Below are 24810 nucleotides of genomic sequence, written 5' to 3' on the forward strand. Positions count from 1 at the left end.
AAATTCACTCTCATTCAATTGAGTCTCGGTCTATTCATGTACCCTTCTTTTAATGGGTCTGTTTTTAATTCATTTATTTAATTTTTTTTTATATATAAAAAGTTTCAATCATTATTATTGAAGAAGAATAGGAGTAATTTTGATTGGGGAATTATGATGTTGGCTGAAAAATTCAAGCCATTATTTTTCAATATTCCCATTTAAAATTCTATTAAACATAATAAAATTTGTATTTTTTTTAAATAAATAAATAATTATTGTTTGATTTTGACATATATTTTATTTTCAAAAGCTTATATTTCCATTCCTCTCACTATCATAAGCTGTCTCGCATTTTCTTTTTCTTTTACAAAATATATATTTAAGTCTTTTTCCTCATTATGGTAAATAATGGATGATCACCATTATTTTCTACTTAAAATTATTGTTATATAAATTTTAAATGCAATAATATCCTTTTTTTTATTTACTAATAATAACATTATTCTACCTAATATTAAATACGTGTCTAATTTTTCATTAAATAAAGCTTTAAATGAAAAAAAATGATTTTTTTTTGTTGAATTAAAAAAATTTGATAATATATTTTAATTAGCGTTTATGACTAAAATTGATCGATAATTCAAACATTTAAAAAGACTTGACAAGAGGGCGACAAAGATGTGGCAACTTAATATAAGAAGTCAAAGTGACATTATGAGTATTGAGTTTGGTAGCCTCACGCTTGGTTTTGCTTTTATTGTAATTTACAACGTTATAATGATGTTTAAGTGACATTTTTGTATTTTGTCTCAGAAATACACTTAAATTTTGAAAAAATTTTAAAAAATATTTTTATCTTAGTTTTGAGAAAACTGTTAGTATTTTGTTTCAAAAATATATTTGAATTTTTAATAATGTTAAAAAAAATACCCTTGAACTTTAAAAAATTTCATTAATACCTTTCAAAATTTTAAAACGTTTTAAAAGTACTCTGGAAAATTTTAAAATAGAATCACCGCTCTCGACCTATATTAAAAAAGGTTTGAAAATAATTTTTTTTTTGTCGATATATATAGATGAAAATCATATCATTTCCATAAAAAAAAAAAATGTATTAATTTGAAACGTGGTAGTTAACGATTTCATCCGTACCAATAATGATAACAAAAAAATTTTAACAAGTTCGGAGGTGTTTTTGAAATTTAAAAAACTTCAAAAATATTTTTAAAACTTTTTTACAAATTTCGAAAACACTCTTAAATAGTAAAAAAAAAATATTTTTATCGTGGAGACGGTTAACATCACATTTAAAAAATACTCATAAACTTTCCGGAATAACAATAAAAAGTTTAGAGATAATTTATGAAGTATAATAGACTATTTAAATTTTTTTATAACGATTCACTTTTAAAAATGAGACTTTTGAAAATTTAAAGATAATTTTGAAACAAAATATTAATGATAATATTTTTGTATCCATTTTTTAAATTTTTTAAAAAAATTAAGAATATCTCTAAATAAAAATTAAAATAAAATTTATGAGTGTTTTTATTAATTTAGAATTAAGGAAAAAAACAAAATAGTAGATGACATGCGGACGAAAGAATGACGTAAATAAGAGAAAAATATATATTAAAGAAAAAGAAAGTGAATTACGCGTCAGTTTAAGAAGAAGCCATTTGTAATAAATACCAACTGACTTTTTATTTATTTAATAATAATAATTAATATTATTATTTTAATTTAGGAGATTTTGGATGTGGTCCGAAAGTGATAGCGCACTATACCATATATAAAGAACTATATATTTAATGTATTCCCACATTTTCACACGAAGCAAGGAAAAAGACATTTAATACCAAACTATATTAATTATTATTTTTAAAAACCTAAATATATTTCATAAATTTAAAAAATTAATCCCAACCAACTCATTTTTTATTCTCATTTATTTCTTAAATTAAAAATGTGCCCTTTTGGGAATTGAGTAGGTACGTCTTATTTTTTATTTTATTTGATGATGATAAAATATTTATTTATTTTACAAAAACCTTCACTATGAACGTCACAATTATATTATTACATTTTTTTTTAAATAATTACTATATTTTAATTTAAAATATTATATAAAATGACGTGTTTAACCAATTTTGAAATGTTTTATTTTTACTTTTAAACTTTGAATTTTGTCTTAAAAAAAATTAAGGTTGTTAATACAGGCATGACATGACTAATATATGCAGAAACCATTTATTTAAAATATTGACACTGCCCGTATGTTATCTCACTCATGTTTATCATTTGTAACATCATTCACTTAAGTGGNTTTTTTTTTTTTTTTTTTTTTTTTTTTTTTTTTTTTTTTGCTCGTTTTTACTTTTGTTTGCCTGTTTTTCGTCCTGATTCCAATGCTAGCCTTATTTTTAGTGAACAATTGAACTCGGGAAAGGACGTGACAATCAAATAAGTAACCAAACGGATTCTAGGAAGTAATAGTTGTAGGGATTGCTTGGATTTGCATGCATGCTAGTAAAACTAAACCGTAGGTGGATAGATTTGGTATGAACAGAGCCTAGGATGGTTGGATAAGAATGAGAATAGTCACACTCGTTATTGGCATGGCTCACTTATTACTTACATGATGCAATGGACTGCTTTTCTACTACTTGTACATAGTTATACCGAAACAGATGATGAGAATTTGTGTATCTGCGTTCTAGGTGCTTGATGGATGTTATCACCTCATTCGTTCTTCGATTCCTTTCCAACGACGTTCTTGCAGCACTTGCTCTGGTGTGCTTTCTCTCGTGGGTCGTAACGGCAAGAAATACTACACAAAAAGATGGTCATAAGGAGAAAAGAACTGAAAGTTACTACCTATACCAACAAAGTGCACATTCCTTTCATGATTGTCTCCGAAAGGACTAATATATTCCACATTCCAATAACATATTTTCATCGTTTCCTTGTTTTGTTATTGAGTTGAACGAGTTAAGATAAAGCTATAAGAACAGTCAAAGTCAACTAAAGTACAAACAAACAAGATACGATAATTTCTTTACCAGACGTGGAGGTATATTGACTTAATCCAAGCTTTCACATTGACTAAGAGTGTACAAAGAAAAACTTTAGTTTTAAGTTCCTTATGAGATAGAATCCCCAACCATTCTTTCAACACAAACCACTACTTTGTCGCTAAGTTCCTTCTTTTGTCCATGCTTTTTTAGCTCTTACATGTCGTCAAGTCAACGAATGTAATCGAATAAAAATTGCCTATTATTACTAGACAAGTGCTCATCTCAAATTGTTGCGTTTGTGTTTCATGAGTTTGTATGTCATTACCCTAATAATGACACTTTGGAAATCTCGTAGCTCACTAGGCTGCTTCAATGCTTAACCCTTCCGTCTACTAGGCCTCGCGAGATCACTTGACTCACACGTTTTGTGCTAAATTAAGGACTATGAGAGTGCCTAATTGTTGTGTTGTGAGCCCCAACAATGACACGTGTTGTGTGCTAAATTAAGGACTATGAGACTTAATCATAATACCCTAGAACTCTCGTACATCCCAAAGGGAAAGATATCTAGTTAAGCCAGGTAGTACATCCTACTTACGAACCACAAGATGCTATGACAATGTCACTATGAAGGATACGAGATAACCTTACACCATGACCGATAGACAGACAATTAGTGATATGATTGATAAGCTCCAAACATGACTACCAAATGAGCTCCATAGGGTTAGACATGTCGTTCGTGCTATTTTATCTTTCTTACATATAATACTTGAGATATCAGGTGATAACAATGACATGAAAGAACAGGGTGGCTACCGAGTCTATTAAGTTTTTTTTTTTAAATCTTTTAATTTTATCGAAATAATAATTTTCCAAGCTTAACTTAATATAAAAAATAACAATTAATAAATAATGGAAAAAATACACAAAAGTGTACCAAATTCCAATTTTAGCTTTAATACTTAAAAATTAAAAAAACATTTGAACAAAAATGTCCACAAAAAAAGATTTGATGGATAATTAAATATTTTAAGACAGAGATATTTTGTATAATCCAACATTATTAATATATTTCCTTGGAAATTTATTGTACTTGATTTTTCATCATCCTCAACGCCAACATTTTTTTAATAAAAAATAATGACTTTATTTAACTTATTATTATTATTATTATTATTATTAAATAATTCCTATCATTAGTTTGCATTTTTTATTCACAAAGTCATTTACTTAACTCAGTCAAATGGATTAATTAAAAGTTTATTAAATTAATTAGTGATAATTATATATTTATATTTATATATGTGTAAAAATCCTCATTTAAAAAAAAAATTATATATAAAAAAACAAAGCTTTAACGTCATTATCTATTATAATTTTCCAACTCACGTGAATCTTTTAATATATTTTTATATAACAAATTGGTTAGGTGAATTATATAATTAGTTTATTTTTATTGTTTTTTAAAAATTTTAATTTAATTTTTAGTGGATAATATTGTTCATTACCATTTTTTTCTTTATGGAGTTTTTATTTAAGATTAAGAATTCGAATTTCTGACCTCTTGATTATTTTTTATTTTATTTTAATATATTAATTTGGTTGAATTTAAAAAATTAATCTTTATTATTTAAACGGTAATAAAATTCAATATGCATTTTAATTATAGGTTGATCATATCAAAACATATCGACCAGACCCTTCTTTGTTTCATTAAGGATGTTTTATTTTATCAATTATGGAAGTTGAACATCGTTTCGAAAACCACGATTTCGTTAGTTTCGGTAAAAGAGAAACGAGACAACTTTTTATTTGGTAATTCAATCGTTTAGATATGAAAATTTCTCTATCATATGAATTAGAAAATTTCGAAGTCATCGGAAAATATTACATCTGATATTATAAAGTTTATGAATTCGAAGCGAACACGATCGTGATTTCTTTAAGAATTATCGATGATAAAATCCCAATCACCAAGCTCATCCTCCAAAAGCTCATCCACTAAGCCATTTTCACAAATATTTGGCCATTCAAATTCAGGGAACTCATTCACCAAATCTTGAAGCAAATTGGCTGCTGATTCCGAGTGTGAGCAAAATGAAGAAGAGGATGAGGGGGTGGAAGAGGAAGGGGTTGAGGTTGTTGATGAAGAAGAAGAAGCACATGGGACTCCAACTTCTCGTAGCGGCTCGATTAGTGACACGTCTTCTTCCGTGCAAAACCCATCTACGAGTAAGTCCATCACGTCGGTTTCATCGATCACCGTCTCTTTATCATGTTCTTCCAATGCTCGTGACGGTGATGGCGATGGAGATGGAGGAGATTGTTGTTGTCGAGACTTCTGGTCGTTTTGATGAGCCAAATGGGCGTTGTCAGAAAGTTGAGAAACGGGCTTGTGTGTTTGAGGATCGATTCCCATCTTTTTTAGCTTTTTCTTTATGTGGGTGTTCCAGTGGTTTTTTATCTCGTTGTCTGTTCTTCCCGGAAGATGAGAAGCAATTTTTGACCACCTATCCAAAAAAAGAGTAAGCGAGTTAAAACCCGTTAATAAAAGGACAAAATGTCAAAATTGCCCCTAGTTTTGAGAAGAAAAACAACATGCCATCCATGATTACACCACATGACTCTTCCTTTCTCTCTCTCTCTCTTAATTTCTCTTAAAAAAAGAACAAAAATTCAATCAAATAATTACCTATTACCCATTTGAGAATGAAGATCAATGACCATTTTCTCCTCATATTCCGACAAGAGGCCTCGTTTCAGATCAGGCCTAAGGTAATTAGTCCATCTAAGTCTACAACTCTTCCCACATCGCAACAATCCTGCAAAACCCCAAAACATAGCTCAACGGGTTAGACACAGGTATCGTCTAAACGGAACGATTTCAGGAGGGTCGGGAATCGAGACCTGCAAGTTTAGGGACAGCCCTCCAACAGCATTGACCATTGGTGTGGAGGAAGGTGATGAGCTTCTTGTCCTCTTCAGCAGTCCATGGCCCTTTTTTCAACCCAACTTCATCACAACAAGGTTGCCTTCCCATAATTCTAAATTCTCTGTTTAATTTCCTAGAGAGAGAAGAAGCAAATGAAGAGAGAGAAGAATTTATAAACTCTTAATGGAACTAACATTTATGTATATATATATATATACACACACACATATAGATGGATATATATGGAGGGAGCACTTTGGCCTAGCTAATGATGCCAGGTGGCAACTTCCTTTTTCTTTTTCCACAATAAAATTAAATAATTCATATACTCTCGAATTTCTCTTTTTTTAAGGTTTAATCTTGAAATTTTCTGTGCGGAGACTTATGCATGCTCTGGTTATAATTTAGTGAATAAGATACTAATTATACTCCGACTAATTGTAAACCACTCCATTATTACTGCCTGTAGCTACTGTTGATGATGAAAGTCCCACGTCGACTAATTTAGAGAATGATCATGGGTTTATAAGTGAGGAATACTAACTCTATTGGTATGAGGCCTTTTGGGAAGCCCGAAACAAAGCCATGAGAGCTTATGCTCGAAGTAGACAATATCATACCATTGTGGAGAGTCGTGTTTGTCTAACATGGTATTAGAGTCATGCCCTAAACTTAGTCGTGCTAATAGATTGATAAATGCTCAAAAATCGAACAAAGAACTCCAAAAGAAAAGGAGTCAAACCTCTTCGAAGGCAGTCAAAAATGGCTAAGACTCCAAAGGAGTCGAGCCTCGATTAAGGGGAGGCGCACTTTGTTCGAGGGGAGGTGTTGGATGATGAAAGTCCCACATCGACTAATTTAGGGAATGAAGATTTTCCACTGTATTTAGAACAGTAGCTCGTGAATTAAATGAATATCTCTTATGTTTTGTTTACCTTATATGAATGATAATCGTATGTTAAGGAGAGAGTAAGATAGGGGATAGGTGACTAACTTTTTATTATTTTAGGAAAGTTTTGGTTGTATTTAGTGAATGAATACCAAAGCATATACTTAAAAAAAGAACTTAAACATTAAAACATCACTAAATACAAAGTTCTTAGAAAAAATTGAAAAAATGTAGATTGTTTTGTTTTGGATCATCTGCTTGGCAGAAGCGGACAGTACACGGATAGAACATCGTGGCCCCCGATCCAGGTTTGCCTGTTGCACAAGTTTCTTCCTCTTCTTCTTCTTCTTCCTCTTCTTCTTCTTCTTCTTCTTCTTCATTGCTATCTCTTTCTTCCTAATTAACTTCCGGAATTTCCATTTTTCAGCTTCTTTTGTTGCTCAGTAATCAAGAATTCTTCACCGTTTCAATCTGCCTCGGGGTTTCCGCAAATGGGTTTCTTCGATTCCATCCTTAATTGGCTCAGGAGGTACGATTTTTATCCTGCCCTACTTTTCCTGTTCTTGAATTTTGTTATTATTATGATCTTCTTTGCTTGGTGGCTGAGAAAATCAAGGGTTGATTGTTATTAGTTTGTTGAACGAGAAAATTGTCGGCTGAGTTGGGATTGCTGCGTTTATTATTTTAAATTCGAATATGGGTCTCTTGTTTGATATTAATTTATAGCGAAGGTTCATTAGAAATACAATATTGTGCTGTTCGTTTGATCTTCAATTGAGAATATTATGCTAGTTTGAAGTTTGAATATTCAATCCTTCGTGTGGAGAGGCACAGCCGTTCAAGATTTATAGATTTGTTAGTTGAAAATGGACAACTGGGTCCCCTGCACAATTTGATATGTGGTTTACTCTGAAGTTGAGATTGCATGTACGCTTGAGATTTTTGATGTAGTTTCCTTTAACACAAATATTGACTGTAGAACAAATGATGACAGAACAACTAATGAGCTCTTTTAATACTTCCGTTGAGATTGAGTTGGCTTCAGGCATGAAAAATAGAGGCTGGCCCTAATAGTGGGAGTTTCTGTTCATACAGCTCGAAACCGTTCTTAGATACCCCTGAAGTTATGCTGTGGAAGACTCGATCGAGTTTGTTTTCTTATGATTGTTGTGAAGGGGGCTGTTCTAAGCTAGGATCTTTTTTTAATGCAATTATTACAATTATATTGGCTGTTTTCTGCCTTGGATCCCAACTTCTATATATTTAGGGATGACCCTGTGGTTGTTTTGTGTGCATACATTGTTAGGAATCACGAACCTCTACAATGGTATGATATTGTTCACTTTGAGCATAAACTTTTATGGCTTTACTTTAGGTTTCCCCAAAAGCCACGTACCAATGGAGATGTATTCCCTACTTATAAACCCATAATCAACTCCTAAATTAGCCGATGTGGGACTCCTCTCCCAACAATCCTTAACAATCCTCCCCTCAAACAAAGTACACCATAGAGTCTCCCCTAAAGTCTATGGAGCCCTCGAACAACCTCCCCTTAATCGAGGCTCGACTCCTTTTCTTTGGGGCCCTCAAACAAAGTACACTTTTTGTTCGACACTTGAGTCACTTTTGATACCATGTTGTGAATCACGAACCTCCACAATGGTATATGATATTGTCCACTTTGAGCATAAACTCTCGTGGTTTTGCTTTTGGTTTCCACAAAAGGCCTTATATCAGTGGAGATATATTCCTTACTTATAAACCCATGATCAACCTCTTAATTAGTCGATGTGAGACTCCTCTCCCAACAATCCTCAACATATATAATTTTCATACATCTCAGAGTCATCTAGCCACTTTTATTGCCTTTCATAGTTTTGTGCTGGAATCCCAATTTTTAGCATAGTTATTGTCTTAATCCAGCTTCCATTATCATGGCTAAAGCGTTTCGACTTCTTTGTGAAGGAACGAAAGCATTGTCTTCATCCTTGCTTTGCTAGCTCTGTAGAATCATGAAACGCCCCTTGCTACATAGTTGAGCTAACCTTTTTTGTTCATTGATAGAGAACAGTTTTTCATATGCTTAATCTTATTGAACATCTGAAGGAAGCTGTTTTTTGCTACTATTTGAGACTTTTGGGAGTTCTTTCCAATCTTATAGTCTTGTCTTGTGTGCCTGTTTGTCAGCCTGTTCTTCAAACAGGAAATGGAGCTCTCACTTGTAGGCCTCCAAAATGCTGGGAAGACATCTCTTGTCAATTCTATTGCCGTAAGAAAATGCAAATTTCGACATCCTTTTTTTTGTATGTGAATGGCCTTTTGTTCTTCTCTGATCTTTTATGAATTTTACAGACAGGGGGCTACAGTGAGGATATGATTCCAACTGTGAGTGTGTTCTTCTATCATGTTCGTTGTTTATGCTCTTGTAATTGATTGAATGTATCTTATGATCTTCACTTGATGTTCTGATAACCAGGTTGGGTTTAACATGCGGAAAGTTACAAAGGGCAATGTAACAATTAAACTTTGGGATCTTGGAGGGCAAAGGAGATTTCGTACGATGTGGGAGCGATATTGCCGTGGCGTGACTGCAATTGTGTAAATATCCCAAGTCTCTAACCCTCTCTCCTTGCTCGATTTTAGCTATATTTGTTAGCATTGTTACTTTAGCTGAGAACATGGCTGATTGTTAGATATCACATCCTTTTATTCTGCCTTTCCTGTCTTTGTTGAATTGATCTCTTGCTTTTGATAACTAGAAATCGCCCTTGCTGGAATAATGAGTTTTCACGAAACAAACCAAAGAAAACAAAATTTAAATCAATCCATATTGTTTCTATGAGATCCCATATCGGTTGGGGAGGAGAACGAACCATTCTTTAAAAAGGTGTGGAAACTTCTCCCCAGCAGACGTGTTTTAAAAACCTTGAGGGGAAGCCCGAAGGGGAAAGCCCAAAAGAGGACAATATTTGCTAACTGTAGGATTGAGCTGTTACAAATGGAATCAGTGCCAGCGAGGAGGCTGAGCTCCAAAGGGGGGTGGACACGAGGCGATGTGCCAGCGAGGACGCTGAGCCCCGAAGGGAGGTGGATTGTGAGATCCCACATCAGTTGGGGAGGAGAACGAAACATTCTTTATAAGTGTGTGGAAACCTCTCCCTAGTAGATGCGTTTTAAAAACCTTGAGGGGAAGCCCGGAAGGGAAAACCCAAAGAGTGGTGGGCTTGATCCGTTATAGTTTCTCTGCTATCATAAGGAAAGTTCCCTGCAACTATATGAGTTGAGTTGCAGGTGCTGCTATTGGCTCTTGTTTCGAACCTTTTTTGCATTAATACTAACATATAGAGATAATAAAAACTCTTCTAACTCTTTTGTGAGGCCTGGATTAGTATGCTATCAGTATCCAACGTCAGTGTTCTATACTGTTCTCTAGTTAGGGTTGACTTGCAGAAGATGTTTGCTTTTAGGACCTCGGCAATGATAATAACATTCTAGGAACTATTTTCATTGTGAATATATATCATCCCTGCTGTTAACATTGTTTACTGAATGTTGAATTAACATACCTATTTCGTATACGTCAACCTATTTGATATGATATGTCAGAAAAACGGCGGAAAGAAGTAGCAACTTGACAGATAAGGTGACGCGGTCTATAAAAAGGATTTGGCCTCTCGCCGTGCCATTTTATTTGTCTAGTTGTCTACCTCCCCAAGTCATTTTCCGGTCGTGTGGTATCAATCAGCTAACTGATAGATCGTAAATAGAACTAGTATGATATCGAAATGTAAGAGATAGAAGGACGACAAGATCAAGCCAAGTAATTCAAGGTACTTGAACCCTTCCCGTCCGCTCTCTCACTAAAGCCTAGACCATTGAAACAATTATAGTGAATTTCACTGTAATGGCCCAAGCCCACCGCTAGTAGATATTGTCTTCTTTGCACTTTCCCTTTTGGACTTCCGCTCAATGTTTTTAAAATGCGTGTGCCAGGGAGAGGTTTCCACGCCCCTATAAAGAATGCTTTATTCTCCTTTGGTTATAAAGAATGCTTCGTTCTTCTCCTCAACCGATGTGGGATCTCACATTCATCCTTCTAATGCATTCTATAACATTCTATAACGTTTGATCCAAGTTGAAGAACTAAATCTAAAGATTAACCCCTTTTTTTTTTTGTTTGGTCTCTGTTCTGATGGTGCAAGATCAGGTATGTAGTTGATTCTGCTGATAGAGATAGCGTTCCTATATCAAGAAGTGAGCTCCATGAGCTCTTAACAAAACCTTCATTAAGTGGTATTCCTCTGCTTGTTCTGGGCAACAAAATTGACAAGTCAGAAGCACTTTCCAAGCAGTCACTGGTTGATTTGTTGTGAGTCCCGGATACTATACCGATCGCTATCTGTTAATGTTGAAATATACTTTTGTTGATAATCTTTTCGGGTTTGTTCCTGCAGAGAACTTGAATCGATTCGTGATAGGGAGGTATGCTGCTACATGATCTCTTGCAAAGATTCGATAAACATCGATGTTGTGATCGATTGGCTCATCAAACACTCGAAAACAGCAGGATGATCGGTTTTATGCGTAGTTTTGTTTAGCTAAAGAAGAGTCATGAAGATTCAAAGCTGTAATGTGTAGAGAGTTTGAAGTTTATACAGCTTAGCTATTCATGTTTGTTTGTTTGTTTAAAAGAACATAGTACTTCCGCCATGCTGTCTATACTTCTTCCTTCTTTAGAAACGAAAAATATTTGTCAGGGTCTACCATGGAAGATCAGATACCTTTTGACCAATCCGTTGACTTTTGAAAGTTATGTTGACTTTTGAAAGTTATGTTGACTTTTGAAAGTTCTTATTGCCCCCTTTGTGGCAAATGAAAGAGATGGACTCGTGAGCCAATTGAATCAACGGTGTTGTCTAGCTATGAACTTCTACTATTGTATCGAGTCTAGGTCAACTACTAAATATTTCTACTTGAGATAGGTCAACTACAAGACCGATATGAGCTCAATTGTTTGGTCTTCTTTAATCTTTGTAGACTGCTAATAGAGATTGACTTTACTTATTTTGGTTCGTTTTCTCGGTGAGAAGTTTCATGTCAAGAAAATATGAGCTCACATGCATTCAAAGCAACAAAGCCTGTATAAAGAAATCAATGTCGTATAAAAGTTTCCTTGAGCACTTTGAGACAACAATTAAATAAAAATTAAGTTATTCAATGAAATTGTTATCGAGGAAGATCGAAAAATGTGTTTATAAAAGTTAGAAGTTCAAACGTTTATCGTTATTAAATTAAACAAAAAATAAGTGAGGATAAAAGTACAAAAGTCTACACAAGAAATAGAGTGCCAAAATAGGTGGTAGATTATATGACATGTTGAAAAGATTACACTACAGATAATTTTACAGATATCAACACGATTAACCCTACCTGATAGTAAAATATACAAAAAGATCCAACCAAGACACTAACACTGCTATAATTCTTCCACTTGAATAGAAAAACCACAGTGACATCGTTTTGTCAGTACCAAACTTTTCTCATCAAACGTCTGATCCTCTAACAAGAACACATGCTTATGATCTTCTTGATTGACAAAAGATGGAGCATCGATGTTAGCTTTACTTACATTATTCTGCTGGAGCTGGCACTCGACTGGTTCTGTATCGTCTTTACAAGAAGGAATATCTACATTTCCCTTGTCGTTCGTGCCCCGAATCTCAGTCACCACCTGCTGTGATGGATTCTCATCATCCCCATAACGACTGTTCAACCTTTGCCGGGTCAAAATGGATGAAAGAAGCTGATACCATCTTGAAATTGCTTGTTTTTCTCTCTGTCTTCTCTCTTCAGCCTCTCTTCTCTCGGATTCCTCAGCGTATGCCTGTATATCAAACAAATATGTTGAGTTGAAAAATACCCAAGATGAAGTTATCATAAAACTGGAGCTCTAATGGGAGATCGGTTTTTATCTCTACATATGATGGTTCAAAATTAGGAGGAAATGGAAGGAGTAGATTTAGAAGTGAAGAAAGAAAATACAAGTTTGTCCAAGTCCACCGCTAGCAAATATTGTCCTCTTTGGGTTTTCCCTTTCAAGCTTCCTCTCAAGGTTTTTAAAACGTGTATGCTAGGGAGAGGTTTCCACACCCTTATAAAAAATGTTTCGTTCTCCTCCCCAACCGATGTGGGATCTCATAATCCACCCCCTTTAGAGCCCAGCGTCCTCGCTGACACTCGTTCCCTTCTCCAATCGATGTGGGATCCCCCAATCCACCCCCCTTCGAAACCTATTGTCCACCTCCCGTCAGGATTCAACATCCTCACTGGCACATCATCCGGTGTTTGGCTCTGATACCATTTGTAATGGCTCAAGCCCACCGCTAGCAGATATTGTCCTTTTTGGGCTTTCCCTTTCAAGCTTCCCCTCAAGGTTTTTAAAACGCATCTGCTAGGGAAAGGTTTCCACACTCTTATAAAAGAATGTTTTGTTCTCCTCCTCAACCAATGTGGGATCTAGTCACTAAAATGTTGAAAATAATTGAACCCAGAAAAATAAAAAGTTCTAGCATATGATCAGAATGTACCATCCTAATTATCTTGGAAATGATAAAGGGAAATACCAACCTCTAATATCACACGTTTAAACTCAGAACAGACAACAATGCCGTCATAGATAGGATATGATCGACCATTTCGAAATTCAAAGCCAACCATTGCAGGTGCATAATCAATTTCCAGCTTCTTAGCAACATTGAATACCCTGGGCAATCTAATATGCACAGTTCCTGGTGGAAGGCACTTCTCAGACCACACATCCACTTGACCACGCTCATTCTGTAAGTTAGAATGCAACAGTTAGCTTCTGATGAAAATTATTATTAAAAGACAAAGGAGACAAATGAAATGCATGGACCGTTCTCTTGTTCATCAATTTCTTAAATAAACAATTGTTAAGAAAGATCTCAGAAGTCAGAAGAAAGTTCACATCCAATATCTTGAGCACCCCAAGCAAACCAGTTTACACAAAGGATTTAGTGCGAAGGCTTTAAATATGCAAAGATCACTAGGCGTCCCAATCAAAGCAAGTGCATTCATTATTATGAATCAGAAATAATAGAAAATAAAAATAAAATAGAATATAGAAAAACTCACTTTCGGCACAACCCCGTTTATAGCACGAGGCAATTGCAATGGCTCTAATTGCCACTTCCCATAGAGTTGAATGACTCCTTGGGAATCACCCTGATCAAAGTCATCAGTTTCAGACTCTCGTACTTTGATTTTCTTTAAGGAACGTTTCAACTCCTGAAACCAAATAACCTCAAGTATGTAATTAAAATAGAGGGAGAAGAATTGAAGTGTAGACTAATCAAACCTTAGCAGGTAGTTCATTGGATTTAACTTGCAGCCCCTCACGCAGCCACTTTTGCTTTGTCTGAAGCGTTTGGACACATGTTCTAGGGTAAACTGGATGTCCAGAACAAAAACCCAGAACAGGGCCCTTTGGATGAAGCGTCTGATACTTGGTAAGCCATTTTTCAAGGGCATATAAACGGTGGTTTTTGTAGGCCTGCAATTCAAACAGCATATACCTTATTGAAGCTATAATTATAATCTAGATGCCAGGCATAATTTGAAAAAAGATATTATCATCCACCTGCTGATTTGTTGGAAGAGGTTCAGTGAGAGCCCGAGTTTCTAATTCAATATCCTCCAGATAATCCTTTGTCGCAACAAATTGATTACCCAAAGAAGAGTTTCGATCAGTGTCAAGCTCTTCTGACACATTGTGATCTGAATTCCCCGCCAAGTTATCATCACTTGCAAAAGTTTTCTGCTTCAAATTTTCTGATAAACCTGACATTTTTACTTGATTGTGTTCAATCAAGTCATCATTGCAGCCATTCTCCAAGAAACCAGTACCCCCCGTGGCTCGTGCTTCAAGTGTCCTTAATGGTGCCAATACACTGTCCCACCAAAGAGTATCAATCCGTTTTTTTTCTATCTTGTACCACTTCATACAATATCTGCATATAAGATGATAGGGAAGTAACATATTATTTTATAGTATTGGAAAATCCTTGCAATCGAAATAATTGGCCTCAAAGGCTAGAGTTCTGAAAACCATAATTTCGATGTCGTAACACTGAAAAAATCCTAATCCTGGAAACACCACAAACATTGTGGCTCTAGGAGCTAACATCACTTATATACAAGCATGCATTTCCTCAGTACAGTACTTTTGTTGCATTAAGCATGTCTCCAAATGTGAATCTATTCCCCACTCTGTTCGTGATAGTTAGTTACAAAATTTTGACATTGCATTACAAAATGAATGCAATTACCATCGTTAGACCGTGATAGCCATTTGAAGAAAGTAGCTGCAGCTTGAGTACATGTATCGCGAAAGGTGCAGCTTAAGTACGTGTATTATAAAAGATCTATAACACCCACTAAAAAATTTCAGAACCACAAATTTTAAATAATAATAGTCGGTAGACTACGCAAACTTAATTCGATTCCATTTTAGCAATTCACCCCACATTCTAAACTTCTAATAACAAAGCGTAATGGGATCCTGACTACAAAGCATGATGCCATCGTTGAAAAAGCTGGAGGTAGTTTCCAATTTTAATCATCTCTCACTCTGCCTTGTTCCTGCTAATCATGTAAAAATTCTAGCAAAAGTCTCCTGGTAACAACGCTCAATAAACAAACCCCCCAGTCTTTGCCCCTTCAATGAAAGCCTCGCCTCGTTGTAGGTAAATTGGTAATAGGAAGAAAACATGCATAAACATCAAATAATAATGGAGAAAAAAGAGTAAAAATTAAGGTTTTCAAGACAGGGTATGAAAAGAAAACCTGCGAGTCACATCTTTAGCACCAAGCCCAGAAAAGGCAACCACATATCTCAAAGATGTTTTGCATGCAGCAGCTAAATCCTCTACTTTGTGCTCCCCATCAACAACCATATTTACAGCATCAACGTGTACCCACCTACCCGTCAAGTTTTCTGCATTGCAGTATACTTCTGCCCAATACAAGGGCGATCCTACTTTACTTGAACCAATAGCAGTGGAGATTCCACGGGAAGAAGAGGCAGATTCTTCATCAACAATTCTTTTCAGTTTTTTTGGTGAAGGGAACTTTGAAGAAGGCACGTTTGAGTAATTTGTGCTAGAATTTCTAGGTGCAGTCTCAACTTCTGTAGCTGAAAGAGCCATTTGTAACTGCATTTCAAACTCAATATCCCCCTTCCTCTTCAGTACCTGAGAGTTCTTAGAGGGGCAGGTTTCGGGGATATCGGGTTTTGAGTTGCTGCCAGAACTTGTGGTACAAGACAACTCATCAAGGACAAAAGTTTTCTTTCCTGATAAATTGATTGCATTGCTTGCACAATTACCACCAGAAGTAGATGTAAGAGAACTTCTATCAACCTGTTCTGCTTTATCGACCATCAAAGTTGAGTTCTTGAAAATGTTACTACTTGATACGCTAGTCCCTTCGCTAAAATAGTTAGATCTTTCAGCCTCTGGTTTTATAGAAGCAACATCCAAAATGGATACAAACCTGGAAAATGACAATATGGGAACTTATTGATCAATTAGTTCTTCAAAATGCAGATTACATTTAAAAACCATGGAATGCGGATAAATATAAAAGTGAAAGAAAAACATTCACTTGGCTAGAAGGAATGCACATTATAGCAGAAATCAACTGGGAAGTAAATAAGCGGGTAATGAACCAAAACAGCTTTCTTCCTTCCTTTATTTTTTTTTTTATTTTTTTTTTAAGGAAACAACATTCGACACATGGACAAAATGATAATGAAGGCTGAGGAAATCATCATCCAACCTAAAATTAAATTGCTGAAAGGTATCAACCCAGAGAACAGACAAGGACAGGTTACTGCATTCTAAAGCCATGACTCTATTTAATCAATACCAAAATGATAAATATGTGCCCAAGCAAACTCAAAATCATCAGCTTTGTCCTGAAAAGTTCCTTCACTACTATTACTTCCAGAGAAAGAAACCCATTTTGCTACTCAATCAACTTTAAGAGCTGCAAAAAGTTATTCAACTCAATCAACTGGCACATTTATCCACAATAATATCACTATCACCCTCTCAAATTTGAAGTCAAGCTTCTAATGAATTTCATGAGAGCTTTTCTTTGAAATTTTTTATCAGAATGAAAAAATAGAATCCTTCAAGAGAGGAAATTATGTTCATGGTGTGGGAATATATTGTTTTTGTCTTTATCCTGGAGCGAAATGTGCAAAACAACTTTTAGATGTGATTATTCTTTACCTTTGTGGTTATGGGAGGCCTTTCAATATCTTATTGGCACAAGTTAATGTTTTCTGCACTTTTTAGCAGTTTTTTCATTTAAGTAGTTTCGTAATATAAACATAATATTTTTAATACGCATCTCCAGGAGCTGGTAAGAACTCCAATCCTAGCATATTAAGAAATCCAAACAACTTGAACACACAAAAAAGTACAACTAGATTGCCACAGGCAAAGTACAAACATCTGTGGCATAAGATGGTGATATTTAAAAGCTTTCTAACTTGATAAGGACAACAAAAAAATATCACTATAAGCAGACGCATAGCATTTTTGAAGGTATAAACAAATAGAAGCATTAATAAGATAAGAACAATTAGTAAATAGATTTCAAAATTGAAAGCCCACCGGGCTGTTAGATCCAAAGCTCTAAAAAGCACCACGGTCAATGCAGCAATCTGAGGAAAAAAATAAATCATTAGTTAAGTTCTTGTAATTGTAAAAGCATAAATAATTATTAAAAGATGCACCATTAAAAAGATAAAGGGCTTTAAATATTTCTTTATGCAAACTCAAGCTTTCACTGAGAAAAAATACAAGGGGCATACAAAAGATAAAAACCGAGAAAAATGAGCCGAACTAAAACAAAAAGGAGCTTCAATCAAGAAAAATAAAACCTCAAGGATAATTACAAAATGCCTTAAACATGAGGCCCAAAGAGTGACGTGGAACCTAACAAGGGCCTACACATTTTCCTTAGACCCTTAAACCCCTCTAAATAATCTATTGTTCCTCTCAATCCAAAAATGCCAAAAACAAATTGCACAAACTCTAGCAAGCCACAAAAGAGAAGATGGAGAAGGAACTCCTTGATAATCGAGCAGCAATCCCTAGGCTTGGCTAAATGATAACCATGACAAAACATTATGGCCTTATCAAGATCATCGAGCGACAATCCTTAGGCCACAGCTCTGCAATAGGTGGTTAAGATACTTTGCCACCCCCCTACAAAGCATGAAACACTGCAGCCCTATCAAGCAAGTAAATTTCTTGAACACAATCCAGGTGTAAACTCTAGAACCTACCAAACAAAGAATTTAACCTTCTTTGAATTTTGACCTTCCACAGCAAAGCAAAGATCGTACAACTGGAAGGAGCAAGCTTTAAAGATGCATCAACGTTAGGGTGAAAGAGCAGTTACGCCTTTGTTCTGAGACTGAGAGTCTAGCATGGCAGCCAAGTATTTAACCATGACAATAGAGAAGTCGATGGAGCATTTGAGGTAATTCCACACCATCACAAAAGACAGGTCAAGGTAGGGAAGAACAAGTGAGATAGAAGGCTAGCAGCCATCAGCAAGGAGGAGGAAGGAAGACAAGACTTAGAACAAGAAAAAGAGAACGACAAGAATAATTTTGGGCCCCTTCTTACATTAGCTTTTGGTTTGGTTGTACTGCTTACTCATTTTGGACCTTTATAGGTCCCCCTACGAGAGTTCATATTGCAAATTTCTTCGTAATCCTGCTGGTAACCTTCCATTATTTGAATGATGCATTATTTCCTTCCAAAAAAAGTTATAAATGATTTTTGTGTCTTTGCAATGCCTTCAAATTCCTTTCAGAAAAAGTAAAAAATCAAGTTTCAAAATAACAATACATACACATAGATAACTTATTCTACCTCCTCTGCAGTCCCTTCATGTGTTTCAAGAGCACGAGCAAGAGCAGCATTAATAGAACCCTCCGACCTTATTTGGTTTCTAACATGAAAATTGTTGTGTAACTGCAATGTTAGAAAATACATTTGTTAAAGTTCAAGTAGATACAATCCAAAATACATTGAGAAGAACAGATCAAAAACTTGTTGTTTTTAGGTTGATTTCTCATGTAGGAATAATCTCCTAAAGCCTAGTCGGGAATACTCATGAGATCTAAGAGACAAAAAGTGGCAACCTACAAAGTCAAAATAATCGTAATATATATATCTTAAGCACTTTAGAGATGAGAACGTGTACATGTATTATATCTATAGATTATATTTTTACTAATAATGTCAGGAAATTAAGATAGAACAAATATCAACAACAAACAGGGATGATATTGTCATTACAAGTCACAGCCAAGAGAAAATCAATGAACTATGAGAACGCCTATCTAAAGTGTTCAAAATAAAGGATATTAGGAAGCTTGGATATTTTTTACATTGAAATGGCACATTCAAGCCAAGAACTCCTCTTATATATAGATTGTTTGATGTGCCCATTGACTCATACTCCTAACTTGGAAGGGCACAAGGAGTCCTCATTAATAAACAAAGAGAAGTAACTATATTGTGACAATAAGCAGAAATTGTTATTGTTCATAACCTAGTCCAACACAATAGGATTAAGCATGTGAAAACAGACAAACATTTAATAAAAAGAGAATTTAGATATGGTATGAAAAGACACCTCACATATCTTCTCATAATCAGTTAGCACACATCCATATCCTTACGAAAAGACTTACCAACCACACACTTCTATAAGATATTGGAATGCACACTACTCGAGGTAGGTGTTATAAATTAAGATACAGCCCAAAAAATGTTTAGAAGACTAGATAAAAAAGTTTCTCATTGTTTCTATGCATTTGTAGTCCTCTATATAACATTAGACTAAACAACCATGACATGAGTTGGCCTACTGGTCAATAAGGGTCAACATAAATGATAAAGGATTTCATAGTGACTAACTAGGACAAGCTAGCCCAAACACCTGCAAATTTTTTAAAAGAATGATACTGGTACTAGAGTGTAAGTTAGCTAGCGTATTTTGTATTTTTCTTTTCTATTTCCCAATACATGTAGTTTATATGAGATATAAATCAATTGTATGTGAATAAGAAATATTGAATTACATCCTTCGATTTTTCAATATTAGCCAACATAGGGAGTATTCCTCTCTCTCTCTTTTTTTTTTTTTTTGAACGGAAACAAAACCTCATAGATTAAGCTAAGACAAGGACCTTCTTTAAGAAACTTCAAACTGATTTTTCAATATTAGTCTATAGGGGGTGGATATTGAAATGAATCGTATGTTAGAGACATAAAAGCATACCCAAGAAACCAGGGGTTTCAGAGAGCTGGCTGTCAGTTGCTTGGCCGGTGTGTTCTTCAGCAAGTGTATTGGAAGTAGAGAAAGCAAAGCAGACTGCAATAACAAATAAATTGTCCTCAGGACAGAAGAAGTTATATACCCTTGTATTTTCTCCACTAGCAGAAAGTAATTATTTTGAAGAACAAATTAAGAATTCCTCTTAAAGCTAATTTTGCTCCCCAGGATAGCTGGCTCTGATCAAAATGTTGCTTGCCATGTTTTTTATGACCATCATAAATTATATACAGCCTACTATATAATTTAATTGGCAGCTTCATCAATGGTGTCTGTCGTGATGCATGTCAGACGAGATAGATAATAATTGCTATTCTCCATAGCAAAAAACCTGAATAAGAGGATCATTGCAAGCTCCGTCAATTAATCTTCCCCGTCCAAGTAAGCAAAGCAAATGAACCTTATGCACTAACTCCGCAATTTCCTGCAAGGACGAAATTTAACTTACATAGAGAATTTGCAGTAAGATGAGATACAACGCCAAAAGCAATAAAGATAGGAAACTCACCTTATCAGCAGCAGAAGCTCGACGAATAGGCTTCCTCCTTATAGAGTCATGCTGCGTCTCACTGAATTCAATGGTCATTGGATAAGACCCTGTTCCATCCATAGTGCCAGCAGCACCATCTTCCCAATCTGAATCATCCAAGTCTTCCAAAACATGCGAAGGAGAATTCTGCAATTGTGCTTCATGAACATTAACATCCCCGGAGGAGTTTGCTATTACATTTTCATTGCACTTCTCAGTCTCTAACATCTCCTTCGTGTCCATAATTGAATTTACATCTCTCCCATCTTTACATTTTGGCTATGAAATAAAGAGAAAGATTTTTCAAAAAATAATGTTGTTTTAACCAACTGAAACATGCATAGTCAACTAAAGTTCTGATATAAATTAAAAGAGATGTCACTTCTTAAAAGTACAAATATTTAGTAGATCTAAAATCAACTGGATAAACCTTTCTAACCAAATCACATGGCTGCAGAGCATGTTTCTTTGTTCCTGACAAGCGACGTCCGGTTGCACGACTAAGAAGCTTGCCCACAGCAGCCCTTGAAACATCGACTAAAGTTCCTGAAAACAAAAACATAAAAGATCAGGTGCATCCGGTAAGAATAATATTTTTTTTTAAAAAAAAGAATAGGTAAGTTATGGGCCAACAGACACCTCTGCCATCACTGGACTGTGAACAGCCTCCTCCTGGATCTGGTACTGCCTCACCAGCATCTTCTACACCTATCCAAAAAAAAAAATCCGCAATATTGTAAGGGCTAGACAGCAATAACCATTTCATTCCAAAAGCATTTGTGCCAACTACAAAGGTCCTCAAATAAAAGAATTCGGTATGCTGCAAATCTCTTTCAACCATTAGGTACTACTCTCCTTTTCTTGGTATCTGATCCAGTACAAATATTTGGCAAGCAAAAGTTCCTGGCAGTTAACAGCTCATTTGGGAACTAATTTAAGAACAGTTACCTGTTTAGTGAAGGTAGGACGAACAGCAAACTTGATTTTTTCAGAGAAGAATGCCGATCATTTAATGCCATACCATTCCTTCACTAAATTTAATTTTTTTGGTGCATATGAAAAGAGAGGAAAGAATTCTATAAGATATCTTTAACCAATGAATTTCGAATTTTCCTTCTTTCATTGTCCTGTAACTGCATTAAGGTAATCTACTACTAGTGTTATACAGCTATCTACAATCCTTCTTATGAACATTTAGTCATGCGATTCAAGAAGCAAACACTACGCGGAAAACACCCGACGAGAACCAGAAGGATCATTTTTTGCTGCAACAACATCACAGCATATAGAAAGAAATGAAAAGGAGGGAATTCTCAGAACCTACCTGAAGAATTTTTGGGGCGCTGTGACTGTTTTCGGCCTCGCATTCTTCCGTCTGTCTCTTCGAATCGATCGACGGCGGTGGTGATGACCGTGTGGCCTGTGAGGAAATTGAAGAGCAAGCTGTGTGTTGTGTCTTAGATATACGAGGCGCGAACATTTAACTTCTCTGATACGCTTACTGTAATTCTTCCCGAATTGGGGGCACTCGTGCCACCGCTGAAATTCCCAATTTAATAAAATTATAAAATTAATAATAATAATAATAAATTATTAGTTAAAGAGTTTGCAAGTCAACATTGAGGTTCATGTTACATGTGTTGATTATGTGAGGAGTGTGAGCATGCATCTATTGAATATTGTAGATAGTTATAGTTTGGGGATGTAACGATTCTAGCCCACTGTCAGTTCGCTTAACTCTTATGTATCATCGCCAGCCTTAAAATTTTAAAATTATGTATCATAGGCCTTAAAATTTTAAGAGAGTTATGTCGAGTTCATGATGTGAGATCTTCCCATCCACCCTCTTAGAAGGAATGTTTTAGAATCTCACAATTCACGGGAACTAAGGTTCCCACTAGCATACAACCTCATGTCTAGTTTTAATACCATTAATAACAGTCTCCTCACTAGCATACAACCTCGTGTCTAGTTCTAATACCATTTATTGACACGACCTTGTGTCTGGCTCTAATAACATATATAACAATCTTTCTCTAATTGATGGACCCTCAAATTCACACCTATAAGGAATGATTCGTTCCCTCTCCAACCAATGTACAATCTCACAATTCATCTTATTGATACCATTTGTAAGCACTTCGCTAGCAAATATTGTCCACTTGGTCCAATTATAACGGGTGATTATCCACTATGACCACAAAAAAGAAATAAACATGTGTTGTTGCATTCATGTGTAACTAGATTATAGAGGTTAGTCAATTTTATATATTCAATCTTTACCAAAATGTTTTTTTTTTTGTCGCAAAAGTGAGTTGCGTTCCAATATGTTATTAAGCATACAACGATTTAGATGAAAGGTTAATTTTCTGTCATTTACGAAACTTCTCTTAATAAATTTTTTAAAGGAACCAATATAGCACTTGTTCATTCGTTTATGTTAAGTTAATAAATTCTATAAGACGTGTTATAATATTAAATTTTGAAGTTTAAGCAATTGAGTTGGAACATTTTAACCATATGTTGTATATTTATTATTCTCTAGTATTTGATGTTTGATGATCCATCACGAATTATATGAATCTGAATTATATCAACAGTCTAAGAACTTAATTTTTGTTCCTATTTATCCTCTGAATTCTGCCGTTAAACCCTTAAATTCTTTCATCAATTCCTCGATCAGCTACACAAGCCAAACGAGCATATATGAAATTCGATCAGTCAACCCAGTTTCTCGTCCCCTTCATACATTATCCAACCAGAGTAATTAGCAGAAAGAATATCTATCACCAGACGTTTGCAAACACCTTTAGTTTGATTTAGAAAACAATTTTCAAAGACAAGAAAAACGAAAACTGATTTCAAAAAGACATGATGCATTGTGAAACATTCGAGGAAGTGAAAATTCAAGGCAAATGCAAAACAAATCGGGAAGTATAGGATCAGTATAATTGTTTAACGCGATCGGATGCTCTCAGAAAAAGGCCAATTTCTTCCACATGCGAAAGCTTAGAAGCCGGTGAATCCTAAAACGTTTAAGCCTAGAAAAAAAAAATGTTCAATTCAAACGATTAGCATTCCCTTCATCTTTCCACCTAAAACAAGAGGAAAAGCGAACCAATTCCTCAAATCCTAGAAGGAAGAGTCGTCAGGCGAAAACCAAGCACAAGAAGAACGTCTTCTCAAAAGCTTAAATGAAAGAGGATCAAAACACAACCTCAGCTCGCTTCGGTGTGGTTAAAGCAAAAAACAATCATCATCGAGCAGATCAATCTCACAAAATCAGATAAAAAATGATTGAATACATGAAATCGAGATCGGATTTGCCAATCGATCAAATTGACGAGCGTTTGAGAATCTTAAAAGCTGTGGAACCAACGAGAAATGGCAAGAACCCTAGATAGGAAGGCAATGCCTGTCCAAGTAGTACCGTTTAAATCTCGATTTTGCATCTTTTCGTACTCCCGATGCCATGGATAAACAAGCAGAGAGAGTCATAGTCGATGCGTTGAGATAATTTCAACTAAGAAACTGAAAACGAAAAGGAAGAAGGAAACGGCGAACACATACCGCAGACAGTAGACGAACGAAGGATGATTATCACCAGCGGCGAAGACGAGGTATTTATAGTGATGAAATTAGGGTTTCTTCCCGACTTTTCTCAACAAACAATAATTTCGAATATCTTTTTAATAAAATTAATATCTCGAAAAAGAAAACACATTAATATCCAATCCTTATTGTTTTTATTTTATAAAATTCATTTTGGTCTAAAATTATTTGATCCATAAATTATTGAATTTAATTAATTTGGACCCTAAATTTGTAATTGGATTCGTGTTGGATCCTAAATTTTTATTATTGCATTTGAGTTGTCTCTCCTCTTCTTTCAATGAATACACCCGACACAATTAGGCTCCAGTGGTCCCGACTTCTACCTCTATCAGAGGGCAGTAACCCCACCTCCACAGCCACAGCATGGTGAAGCAGCTCCTTAATCTGCACTACTATA

The 24810-nt window shown here is 35.1% G+C and overlaps 3 protein-coding genes across 4 annotated transcripts; 1 reads left to right on the forward strand and 2 right to left on the reverse strand.

Moving 5' to 3' along the window:
• Window positions 1-4881: 4881 nt before the first annotated feature.
• Window positions 4882-6113, reverse strand: LOC111777359 (transcription factor MYB20-like). Its single transcript, XM_023656951.1, has 3 exons — window positions 5910-6113; window positions 5695-5824; window positions 4882-5512 (listed from the first exon to the last, which is right to left on the reverse strand). The coding sequence occupies exons 1-3, from the start codon at window positions 6040-6042 to the stop codon at window positions 4945-4947; spliced, it is 831 nt and encodes a 276-aa protein (XP_023512719.1). The 5' UTR covers window positions 6043-6113; the 3' UTR covers window positions 4882-4944.
• A 914-nt stretch (window positions 6114-7027) lies between these two features.
• LOC111777438 (ADP-ribosylation factor-like protein 8c) lies at window positions 7028-11820 on the forward strand. The gene is made up of 7 exons (XM_023657081.1): window positions 7028-7131; window positions 7251-7352; window positions 9011-9092; window positions 9176-9208; window positions 9300-9421; window positions 11031-11192; window positions 11278-11820. The coding sequence occupies exons 2-7, from the start codon at window positions 7315-7317 to the stop codon at window positions 11393-11395; spliced, it is 555 nt and encodes a 184-aa protein (XP_023512849.1). The 5' UTR covers window positions 7028-7131; window positions 7251-7314; the 3' UTR covers window positions 11396-11820.
• Window positions 11821-12163: 343 nt separating this feature from the next.
• On the reverse strand, window positions 12164-24464 carry LOC111777225 (DNA repair protein RAD4). Of its 2 annotated transcripts, none has more exons than XM_023656838.1 (15): window positions 24369-24464; window positions 22123-22337; window positions 21438-21506; window positions 21238-21344; window positions 20778-21077; window positions 20601-20693; window positions 20216-20308; window positions 18799-18900; window positions 17527-17576; window positions 15689-16396; window positions 14484-14853; window positions 14202-14396; window positions 13979-14131; window positions 13451-13660; window positions 12164-12707 (listed from the first exon to the last, which is right to left on the reverse strand). In XM_023656838.1, exons 2-15 carry the CDS (start codon window positions 22163-22165, stop codon window positions 12300-12302), a joined length of 2901 nt encoding a protein of 966 aa, XP_023512606.1. In that variant the 5' UTR covers window positions 22166-22337; window positions 24369-24464; the 3' UTR covers window positions 12164-12299. The 2 variants fall into 2 exon arrangements, with proteins under 2 accessions (XP_023512606.1, XP_023512527.1); XM_023656759.1 differs by having other exon boundaries at window positions 21229-21344.
• Window positions 24465-24810: the final 346 nt, after the last annotated feature.

Source organism: Cucurbita pepo, chromosome LG01 (genome assembly GCF_002806865.2).
Source record: "Cucurbita pepo subsp. pepo cultivar mu-cu-16 chromosome LG01, ASM280686v2, whole genome shotgun sequence".
Classification (NCBI taxonomy): Eukaryota; Viridiplantae; Streptophyta; class Magnoliopsida; order Cucurbitales; family Cucurbitaceae; genus Cucurbita; species Cucurbita pepo.